This window comes from Salvelinus sp. IW2-2015, linkage group LG8 (genome assembly GCF_002910315.2).
Source record: "Salvelinus sp. IW2-2015 linkage group LG8, ASM291031v2, whole genome shotgun sequence".
Classification (NCBI taxonomy): domain Eukaryota; kingdom Metazoa; phylum Chordata; class Actinopteri; order Salmoniformes; family Salmonidae; genus Salvelinus; species Salvelinus sp. IW2-2015.
This window is the reverse complement of record NC_036848.1, coordinates 3023936-3035466: the sequence shown is the minus strand read 5'-3', so window position 1 is coordinate 3035466 and position 11531 is coordinate 3023936. Positions and strand designations below refer to the sequence as shown.

The window sequence follows — 11531 nt, the reverse complement described above, 5'->3', positions numbered from 1 at the left end:
TGTGCAGACTGCTTTTATATTATTCTTAACGATTTCGCACGAACCAGAAAAAAATTCAACAATATGTCTGTGAAACTATATTTTCACAGTATTATGAAGGAATTGTGGTTTATTTGGTAGCATTTCGTAGTGTGACTCATTTGACTAATTGCAGTAGTACTGTACAAAATTAGAGGTGCACTATTTGATAGATCCCCCTGCTCACCCTACCCCGGGATCTCAAGCAGCAGCTCAAATCAGCAGGATGGGGGATGTTGTTATTAGGAAGGATATCTACCACGGATAGCTCAAATAATTATTATGATCACACTTCATCAATTTAAATATTATGGGGACACCTATACATTTGGCAGTCCAGCACGAGTTATTAGTGTAGCATATTATTGTCTAGACATGACATTGAAATATCTTCACGCCTAGAATACAAACCTCCAGCCTTCCGTCATAAGAGTCAATTGCATTTGAAAAATAAAGAATTACAGGGGGACACTTTGGGAAAACGAATCCTGTGTGAATCGTCCTCAGAAATACCCACATGCCTGAATAATAATTGCATAATCAACGTCTCTAGTAATACACGCCCGAATAGGGCTATAACATGGAAAATAACAGGTTAACCCATTTAGAATGCGCCCCATAATCCCATGGGATCCGTCATGGATGCACACAGCATAAATATGATGTTAACATTATAGTTCCTACACATCACCTTCTATATCCAAACCAAATAGGTTTTTATAGGTTAAATTGATAAGCAAATTGGCAGCATCATGCTCATGTTAGTCCTCTAGAACGCAGGTGTAGTCTTCCTAGTATGACTCTGAAATAATGAGGTGGTGTGTACGTGTGCGCGCATCCGATTCAGCGTGTTTGGGAGTCTTCGACTCCAACCACCGGAGTCGGAGTCTACTCCAAAAACCATGGAGTCGTGCACCACTAGGGGTTAGCAGTGTGGTTACGGTTAGCGTTTGTTTAACATAATAAATCAATTGTAGAAATGGGCGGGGTTTGTGACTGTGGTATATAAACTAGTGACGACCTCCCCGGAGGGGGGGGGGGGGCTGAGCAGATGCCGCGTTTAAGTACTAGTCGGAACTAGGAAACTCTGAAATGTCGGACTCGCTAACTGGTCGATCGCGTCACGTGTATAACTAGGCTACAACCATTTAGCAAGTCGGACATTTCAGAGTTTCCTAGTTTTGACTAACGCATGAACGTGGCAAGACAGACCTATGCGCGCGGCCTGTTGCTACTCACTACGTAGACACAGAGTTTAAACTCTGTACTGTCTTTGACGTAGGTGTCGTTTGCCTGCTAGTGGCTTTCACTGTAAAAACATGGCGAGGTTTAGCGAGCATGGGATTCGCCTCAGTTCCGTATGTATTTTTCAAATAAGTTATTTATTGTGTGTTGTAAGCTATTTCGTTTGTAATTTGCATTCGTTCTTATATGCTAAATATGTTGTTGACGTTTTGTTTTTATTATAAAGGAAAATAGTAAATATCGAAGTTGTTTTTTTTGCAGATGAGTCCGTCTTTCCTGAATAGTAATTCAACAAGTCATACGTGGCCTTTCAGCGCAGTTGCAGAACTAATAGGTAACCAGTCAACTTTCATTTTGATATTCTGTGTTTTCATTTCCCCTTCCGCTGAAGGCAGGAAAGTTGCAAATGTTTGTGCCTAAAAAATGTACTAGTGGCATGGCTTCCGCATAATAAAATACAATAGACGCCTTGTCTGTGTTGGCCGCTCTTCATCGACAGTCTACCATCCACCTGTTCTTTTCTCATTGCAATATGTGTCACATGTGACAGTATAAGTTATACTTTAGTTATAACATGTTAGTATAATCAAATGAAGTTCCATAATTTACAGAGGAGAAAAGGTTATGCCTACAGTAACTTCATTATGACGTCGTTTGCCAGGCATATTTTTCTCGCGCTACTAAGGTTTTTTTTTTAGGTGGAATTTAGTTCCTCATTCATATCAACGCAGTAACACTACTTGCGATGCGCGTAAAATATGTTTTATATTCATGTTCGTTGTTTATTCTCATCTAAATTCGGTATATATGTTTCAAGTTGTCAGAGTTGAGAAGCCTCCGCTCTGCATGCATAGGCCCTGGAAGTAAGGGTGCTGATCGAGAGTCGAGAGTGCTTCAGCACCCCCTGAAAAATGAAAAATCAGAATAAAAAAATATATATTTTATTATTATTATTTTAATGTAGTGCACTGGGCCTTTAATAGTCCTGTATTAGAGGACAATCTGCAGCTCGGGCAAACCCCCCGCAACAAAACAATTGCAGCACCTCCACCCCCAAACTACTTCCCGCAGCCATGTGTGCATGATTATTGGTTGGAATAGACCAGTTGGTTCGTGCCGTGTGCATTGTCTGTTGGTCACCTTCAAATTTGTGAAAGCCTGCGATTTGCATACTTGGAATAACCCCGAGTGTGGTGCACACTGTAGACTTGCATTTGGTTAAGGTACGCATTGCTTGACTTGGGCAGGAACTCACCTTAGCTGAGTACCAGCACCCTAAATGTTCTACTACTTGAGCTCCTGTTCCTCTTACAGAATATTAACTCAAAAGTATTATGGAGCTCCTGCACCTAAATATAAACAGTACCTGCACCCAACATGAGTACCAGCACCTATTTTAGTCCAAGTCAAGCACTGAAGATACATACTGGGTGCGTTCGAGCGAATCACTTTTGTCAAGGTGGTGACCTTACAAAGTGTGCTGCATTATGGGGATAAAAATTGTCCGACTTGCGCCTACGTGACAACTGCATGAACTTTACAAAAACCATGTGATCAAAGGTCATGAAGTTTTGACTCTAGTCCACTGCAAATTTCTGAAGTTGCTATTCACCAACTTCATCCTGCAGCCATCACTGCATTGTGGGAGGCTGTCAACCAATCGTAGGGTGTTTTTGTTTGACCCACGTGAACGTGACCAAAGATGTGACTAAAACAGAAACCAACTTTTCTGCAGTTCATGTACAATTGAATGTGATATTTGAGGCTCTCTTTCACCAATTGATAGTACAATGTACCCACCTATATTGACAACTTGTGACTGTGTGATATGGGGGTTGGAGACATGTTTATTTTTACATAAAAAATACACTTTTATAAACAATGGCAACACTGCCATGTTGCACTGAGCGTTCCTGTAGGAAAACAACATTCATGTCCGGCTTTCGGCTGTCGCAGATGCACCTCCCCCGACTTCACTCCTGGACTCAAACAAGACCATTGTTTTGTAACTTTGTTTAAAGGCCCAATGCAGACATTTTATATCAATTTCAAATCCTTTCTGGGTAACAGTACCTTACTGTAATAGATTTCCATTAAAATGGGCAAAATAGATTTATAGAAAAAAACTACTTTTCAAGCAAGAATTTTGCTAGGACTGTGTGGTAGTGAAAACTGAAAACTAGCTGTTATTGGCAGAGGTTTGGAGCACAATTTGTTATTGGTCTATTAATGAATTTACCGCATGGTGATGTCACCATGGACAGCCTAAACTCCAGCCCATGCAAACCTGCTGATTAGAAGGTCCTGTGTAGATTTTATTTTCAAACGGCAACTATCAGGAAATAACACGGATCAAGTTTTTTAACACTTTTACAGTGTTAGTTTCCTCAACTGTTGTACAATATGATATAAAACACAGGACATAGTTTAGAAACCCGGAGCAATTTTTCAATTGAGCAGACATTTGGTCTGAAAAAACATCTGTTCAAACCAGTCCCGTTAATCTCACGTGTGCTAGTCTGTCACAAGAGTCCACTTTTACATTATGCAGGATAAGTTGGTCAACTGATTTTAATAATTACAGTACACCCCCTGTCTAGACACGGTTACTGTGAAGCACTGTGTGACTTTTTCAACTTGTTCTACAATAGGTTTTACAACAATTTTTCATGTAAAAAGGGCTTTATAGATTCATTTAATGATTGATTGATTGATTGATTGATTGATTGATTGACTGACTTTGTGCTGTGTAGATAATGCGTCAGACCCGGGCGTGACAGCCAGGCAGATCTGGATAGATGTGGTGGAGGAGCAACAGCAGCTCTGTCTGGCCTTCACTGACAACGGCAGCGGCATGACCCCCAACAAACTGCACAAGATGCTCAGGTGAGAAACACACGCTTACGTACGTTTGGCTACACACACACTGCTGTTTGATCATCCATGTTGCAGCCTCTACACACACACACACTGCTATGTGAAAGGTTATACTGTAATTACCCATACATAAACAACTGAGTTGAGTTACTAACATTTTGTCTTTGTTCCACACGCTTTTTTTTCTCACTCATGCGGACATGCCCACTCTCTCTCTCACGTAAACACATGTGAACACACACACAATCGCTCTCTTTTCTCCCCCTCATTCTCACATACACACAAACACACATCCTACACACAAACTATCTCTCTGCACACAAATACAGACCCACTTCTCTCACTTCCATACCAGTACAGACACATGTCTCCAACTAACGCTGCAATCTCACCCCACTCTTTCTCTGTTCAGTTTTGGTTTCACAGAGAAAGGTTCTGGTAAGGGCAGCCATCAGGCCATCGGTGTCTATGGAAACGGCTTTAAGTCTGGCTCCATGCGTCTGGGTCGTGACGCTCTGATCTTCACTAAGAACGGAGGCTGTCTGACCGTCGGCATGCTGTCTCAGAGCTACCTACAGGCTGTAAAGGCACAGGCTGTCATCGTCCCCATAGTGCCCTTCAACCAACAGACCAATATCCTTACACAGAGAGAGGGGACCCAATGCAGTATCATTGATGCTTTGGAAATGTTTCCTAAATTTTTGTCATGCCAATAAAGCAATTGAATTTGAGAGAGAGGAATACAGACAGAGAGGAATACAGACAGAGAGGAAGACAAGAGTACATGCATGTGTGTGTTCGAAGGATTGATTGAAAAACTGTGTGTGTGTGTGTGTGTGCGTCCGTATGCTTGCCTGTACGTGTATCCTGGTTGCTCTCCTTAACCATGTCTTACAGGTGCTGGTAGTGACTGAGGACTCTGAGGCCAGTCTGAATGCCATCCTAACCCACTCTCTGATCCACACCCAGAAGGAGCTGCTGCAGCACTTTGACTCCATCCTCTCCAAGAAGGGCACCAAGATCCTCATCTGGAACATACGCAGGTCAGGAAACACACCCACGTAATCGATGTGAGATGGCTAGCTAGATTGCGGTGCGCGCTATTAGTGTTTCCATCGGTGACGTCTCTCGCTCTGAGACCTCAAAATAGAAGTTTCCTTTGCTCTGCAAGGGCCGCGGCTTTTGTGGAGCGATAGGTAATGGATGCTTTGAGGGTGACTGTTGTCGATGTTTTCAAAGGGTCCCTGATTCGAGCCCAGGTTGGGGCAAGGAGAGGGACGGAAGCAAAACTGTTACACACAAACACATTCTGCTTATTTGTTAGTAATGACACAGTATTGGGTATCATCTCTGAAAGCAGAAAGGATCAGGGGCCCATTAATGATTCATTACAGGTAAGTGGGATATTTTATCATTCTATGAAGAATGAAGCTGACACGAGTAATGAGTTCTACAATATCACGTACAGGAACAAAGATGGTAAGCCGGAGCTGGATTTCGAGACAGATGAGTTTGACATCCGGATGCCAGAGATCCACTCAGAGGAGACCAAGACTAGAGGCAGGAAGAAGAGCTTCCCTGGACCTCAGAGGACTGACCACACCATCCCGGAGATGGACTACTCCCTGAGAGTGAGTGATAAAAAAGATGAGTGATGATGTGTTACAATGAGAGTGAGTGATGAGAGACAGGTCAGGGTGGTTAAGAAAAAGTTCACTGTAAACGTTTCAGTCACCTTGGAACTCTATTCAACAACTTTATTCACCAGAGGATTGTGACCTTGAATGCAGCATAGCCAAACAGAGTGATAAAGGAAGGTGAGAAGGTCTGATGGTTTGAATAGGATTCTGAACAGGAAGTCCCCTCCTCTATAAAGTCTCATTCATTCACATTCTCTCACAGGCCTACCTCAGCATCTTGTACCTGAAGCCTCGGACTCAGATCATCCTGCGACAGAAGAAGGTTCAGACCAAGTTGGTCGCCAAGAGCCTGTCGCAGATTGAGAACGATGTTTATAAACCCCAATTCAATGTATCCTTCTGTAGAACTAGAATCTGTTTGTCCATTCATTTCTATCCAAAAACGATTATTGCGTTTATCAAAAGTATTCTGTAAGTAATAGAACTTAACCTTAACATACCTTAACCTAACTTAACTTACATAGCGACGATGCAAAGTACTGTGGTCACTTGTACAGGCTTCAGTCTCGGCGTATGCCCAGAAAACTTAACCTTAACCATTTCTATCAGAAAGACAGAGTTAAGGTCACCTTTGGGTTCAACCGTAAGAACAAAGACCACTATGGCATCATGATGTACCACAAGAACCGCCTCATCAAGTCCTATGAGAAGGTTGGCTACCAGATCAAGGTACATATTAATTAAAGACTGTAATGTTGAGTTTATCTGTCAACAGCTGGGGCCACAAACAAGATATATGATATGAGACATTGTGTGAGGTTTTGGTGTAATAGTTATACTGTAGACAATAATGTGCTCTCTTCTCTCTCTCTCCTCTCTCCCTTTAAATCACTCTCTCCTCCTCCATCTCTATTCCCTTCTCTCCCTCTAAATCTCCATCTCTCACTCCTTCTATATTTACCTCATTCTCTTCCCACCTCTCCCTCTACTTCTCCTTCACCTCTATATCTCTCGCTTCTTTTTTTTCCCCCCTTCCCTGTTTCAGTCGTCAGGTCAGAGGGCAGGGGTTGGGGTTATTGGAGTCATTGAGTGCAACTTCCTGAAGCCGGCTCACAACAAGCAAGACTTTGAATACACCAAAGAGTACAGGTACAACACACACAAATGAATCAGTATTATCGTGAACCAGATGAGCAGATGATCAGATTGACATGCTATTTATAGTTCTGGATGTGAACCTCCTCTCTGTATTTGTGTGGTTTGAAACAGGCTGACCCTGTCGTCCCTGGGACTGAAGCTCAACGACTACTGGAATGAGATGATGGAGAAAAAGGCGAGAGAACGAGAGTTCCTGGCAGCGGAGAAGAAGAATGAAGAGGAGGAGGTGGAGGAGGAAGAGGAGGAGTGAGTTTTTATGTTTGTTTAGTTTAATTTATTTTTGATGATTGTTGCTACAGACTGTAAAATATTACCATGACATCACAGTGCAAGTACAGGGCTAACGTGGATGGCTTGTGGTTAAGAAACAGGAAATGAAAAGTGTCTGTTTTGTTTAACTTGTGTGCCCACAACAAAATATACCTGGTGTGTGTGTATGTGTGCGTGTGTGTGCGTGTGTTTGTACATGTGTGTAGGAGTCCAGTGTGGCTGCAGTGTGAGGACTGTCTGAGGTGGAGGCGTGTCCCAGAAGGCCACTACAGCTCCACCCCTGAACACTGGAACTGCAGCCAGAACCCCAACACCATGCTCAGGTACCAGAGAGAGACAGAGAGAGAGGGCTCTATTTTAACAAACCTAACCTGGCGTTAGGGCTGGAAAATGTCAGTGCGCTGGTTTTTACATGACGCCTTAGCGCCGCCTTAACGCCAGACAAAAATAGAGCCAAGAGAGAGAGTAAGAGAGAGAGAGAGAGACAGCAAGTGTGCATGCATTAAAGCTTTCAGGAGTGTATTTGCATGTCAGGTGGTCTTTGTTCTCATCAACTGTACTTAATCATCTGACCTGTGGTGTGTATTTCAGGACTTTCTCATCTGACCTGTGGTGTGTATTTCAGGACTTTCTCATCTGACCTGTGGTGTGTATTTCAGGAGTTCCTCATCTGACCTGTGGTGTGTATTTCAGGAGCTGCTCTTTGCCAGAGGAAGCAGAGGAGAGTGAAGAAGAGTTAACGCCAAGTTACCAGAAGAAGAGCTACAAGAAGTAAATATACCACCACCCACCCCTACTCTCACCTCCACCCTACTCTCACTCCCTCTCACCTCCACCCCACTCTCCTTCTCTCCTCCACCCTTCCTCCCCCTACTCTCTCTTTGCCACCTACTATCACTCCTCTCTCGTCTCCACCCTACCTCACCTCCACCCCACTCTCCCTCTCACCTCCACCCCACTCTCCTTCTCTCCTCCACTACTCTCAACTCCCTCTCACCTCCACCCCACTCTCCTTCTCTCCTCCATCCTACTCTCACCTCCACCCTATCTCTCACCCTCTCTCCACTCCACCCCTCCACCCCCTCTCTCCACCTCCCTCGACCCACCACTCTCTCTCCCTCTCGCCTCCACCACTTTCTCCTCACCCTACTCTCACCTCCACCCCACTCTCACTACCTCTCTCCTCCACCCTCTCTCCACCCTCTCTCCTCACCCTACTCTCTCTACCTCTCTCCTCCACCCTACTCTCACTCCCTCTCTCCGCCACCACTACTCCCCTCTCTCCTCTCACCTATTCTCACCTCCACCCCACTCTCCCTTCTTCGTCCCACCCCACTCTCACTCCCTCTCCTCCTCCACCCTACTCCCACCTCCACCCCACTCTCTCCTCTCCTCCTCCACCCCTCCACCTCACCCCTCTCCTACTACTCATCTCCACTCCTACCTCTCTCCTCCACCCATACTCTCTCCTCCACCCTACTCTCACCTCCAACCCACTCTACCCTCTCTCCTCCACCCTCTACTCTTCCTCTACCCTACTCTCACCCTCCACCCCACTCTACCTACTCTCACTCTCCACCTACTCCTCCCACCCTACTCTCACCTCCTCTCTCCTCCACCTACTCTCACTCCCTCTTCCTCCACCCTACCTCTCACTCCCCTCTCCTCCACCCTACTAAACTCTCCCACCACCCTACTCTCTCTCCACTCTACTCTCACCTTATCTCTCGCCTTCGATGTAACACCAGATGCACAGCAAATTAATATCTTACTGGCACTGTGTTTGTGTGTAGTGTGCATGGCTGTGTGTGGCTAGTTGCCTACACATGTGGTGCATGCCTGGGTGGCATGCCTGGGGTGCTGCGTGTTGCGTGTGCGGGTGTGTGTGTGTTGTGGTTGATGTGTGTGGTGTATGCAATGACCATGTATTGCTGCACTCTCTGTGTGGGCATGTGTCAGTTTGTGTTTGGCCGCTCTGTGAGTTTTACGTTGTTAATACAGTAAAACCACCAGTGTCAGAGCAAAACCTGACTTCCTCCTTTACAAGTTGAAATATGCCGTTCTCATATTTATTTAGGCCCCCGACATGCTATCATAACTGTACTGAGCCCAGTATCTCGGTGTTGTTCATTCACATGCTGTCTTCATCCTGTTGTCTAAAAAAGGGACAAGGCCTGGTCAGGAAACGAGGCCGACCGGATTATTGCCCCCAACTCTCAGACGGTCCTCCTCCCCAACTCTGCCCGGGGATGCCCCCCTCCCCTGTCTGAGCCGTCTGCTTCCTCCGCCCTACCCCCTGATGCCCCCTGCCTCTGAACTGAACCGGTCCTCCTCCGGCCCCTACCCTCTGATGCCCCCTGCCTCTGAACTGAACCCGAGTCCTCTCCGCCCCTACCGCCCTGATGGCCCCCCCTGCCTCTGACTGACCGGTCCCTCTCCGCCCCATACCCCTGATATGCCCCCCCATCTGCTCACAGAGTGAGACCTGAGAACAGCGCAGCTGAATACGAGCATGTGGGCTCCACTGGTGGCCACTTATAGGGATGACGAGGACAACATGCTACAGTCCAGCTCTGGGTCAGAGACTATGCTGCACCCACACGCGCATGCAAACAGCTCCATAAGGGGTACTGCACAAATAAAGGAACACATCCAACAAAAGCGTCTTAATATCGGCGTGCACTCCATGCGAGCCAAGAACAACCTTTCAATGCACCTTGGCATTAGATCTCACAAGTGTCTGGAACTCTAGTGAAGGATGCGACACATTGTTCTACGAGAAATGACATTAGTTGGTGTTTGTGTGTGGAAAACCGCTGTTGCGGCACCCGCTCCCAGAGTCTTTCCATATTTGGGTTGAGATCTGGGTGACTGAGACACAAACACACACACACCCTTTAAACTCTCTGTGCTCCTTGGAGACCCCTCTTCAAAGCACTTGCATCTTGGCAGCATGATAAGCCAAATTATGGCAACTGGCCATTTTTATAACACCTACATCAGCTGGATGCTATTGCTTAATTAATTCAGGAATCCACACCTGTGTGAAGTATCTGCGTTCAATAATATTGTATCCTCGTTACTTCAGGTTTCTTTATTATTGGCAAGTTACCTGTAACATACATTACACCTCACGCCTACTCGAACACACAGCACACGGCACACACAAATGCACATTATAAGATAGAAATACACACAACCACACCTCAGTCTCTCTCTCTGTCTCCAGCAAGAAACAGACGAAGTCAATATGGCCGCCCAGGGACATGAGAAAGGACACAACCATGGGCGGCCACACCCGTCCGTGACGAAATCCAACGATGTGCAACCAACTCTGAAAAGCCTGGCACACGAACCACACACGTGAAGATGGGCAATCAGAGAACGTCTAATCTGGGGAATATATGGCACCACTCGGGGTCACCTAGAGGGAGGCCTTTTCCACCAGCCTCCAGCCCTGCCTGGCCGCACCCTCCCATCCTTCAATCCAGACCGTGTTGGTGCCCCCTGAGTCCGTCCGGAGGGCCCTGGCCGGGTCTGACCCTGGAGGGGCAGTTCAGAAAGGGAGCCTGGTCCAGAGACTGGCCGGACTGGAGAAGCGACTCAGAGCTGAGCTGAGGATATGGGTTTCCATCGCACCCCCAGCAACCAGGACACTGTGGTGATCGACAGAGGCTCCTCTGGGATAAGAATCATGCGCGGGGGGAGACAAGTGAGCCTGTAACCGAAAACAGACCAAAAAGAGTAGTAGTAATGGTGGATTTATAAAGGTCTGAATGTTCTTTCAAGATTTGTGAAATCAAAAGACACTACTTATCCCCATTAGGATACATGAAGAACATTATTAAAATGGTTTAGTTCCAAGCTTGTTATAGGTTAAACTGGTATGCTAGCTATAAATTCTTTGAATTGAAACCTTTATGAGAAATGTATCCCATTACCTCTCTTTCTACTACACGTTGTGAGAGCTCAGCGTCCTGATACCATGGTTTCCAGCTGACTGTGAGGCGTGCCAGCCCCAGAGAGAGCAGCCTGAGTGGGCAGCTGAGAGGGAGAAGGCGACCCCCAGAGCACTGAGACAACTGACAGCCCAGTGACCAGGAACCAGAGCTCCCGGTATGTTTACCCAACATCAGAGAACAGAAACATAACCACAGACGAAATACACACACACCTATAATCCCGTCTTTCGATTTTGCATTCTCTTCTATAACTTTGCTCTCTGTATTTCCCAGCATTGTGCAGGAGACCATCCACAAAATCAGAGGGAACGTGTGTCATTCTGTCACCAGTCCTGCCCCGCACCTGGACCTGCAGGCATCA

At 45.9% G+C, this 11531-nt stretch overlaps 1 protein-coding gene and 1 long non-coding RNA gene across 5 annotated transcripts in view; one reads left to right on the top strand and one right to left on the bottom strand.

Moving 5' to 3' along the window:
* Window positions 1–1194: 1194 nt before the first annotated feature.
* Window positions 1195–11531, top strand: part of LOC111967236 (MORC family CW-type zinc finger protein 3) — a 15531-nt gene continuing 5194 nt past the window's right edge. For all 4 annotated transcript variants that reach the window (XM_070444679.1, XM_070444678.1, XM_070444677.1 and 1 more), the window contains exons 1-12: window positions 1195–1376; window positions 1525–1597; window positions 4017–4149; window positions 4553–4774; window positions 5037–5183; window positions 5609–5771; window positions 6043–6171; window positions 6390–6509; window positions 6826–6929; window positions 7050–7184; window positions 7415–7531; window positions 7902–7979. In XM_070444679.1, the coding sequence (XP_070300780.1) occupies window positions 1338–1376; window positions 1525–1597; window positions 4017–4149; window positions 4553–4774; window positions 5037–5183; window positions 5609–5771; window positions 6043–6171; window positions 6390–6509; window positions 6826–6929; window positions 7050–7184; window positions 7415–7531; window positions 7902–7979 (1460 nt within the window). In that variant the 5' untranslated portion in view covers window positions 1195–1337. The remainder of the gene's footprint in view (window positions 1377–1524; window positions 1598–4016; window positions 4150–4552; window positions 4775–5036; window positions 5184–5608; window positions 5772–6042; window positions 6172–6389; window positions 6510–6825; window positions 6930–7049; window positions 7185–7414; window positions 7532–7901; window positions 7980–11531) is intronic.
* LOC139028118 (uncharacterized) overlaps window positions 8536–11531 on the bottom strand; it is a 4648-nt gene continuing 1652 nt past the window's right edge. Inside the window, exon 3 of the long non-coding RNA XR_011480282.1 lies at window positions 8536–8597. This is a non-coding gene — a long non-coding RNA (uncharacterized lncRNA). The remainder of the gene's footprint in view (window positions 8598–11531) is intronic.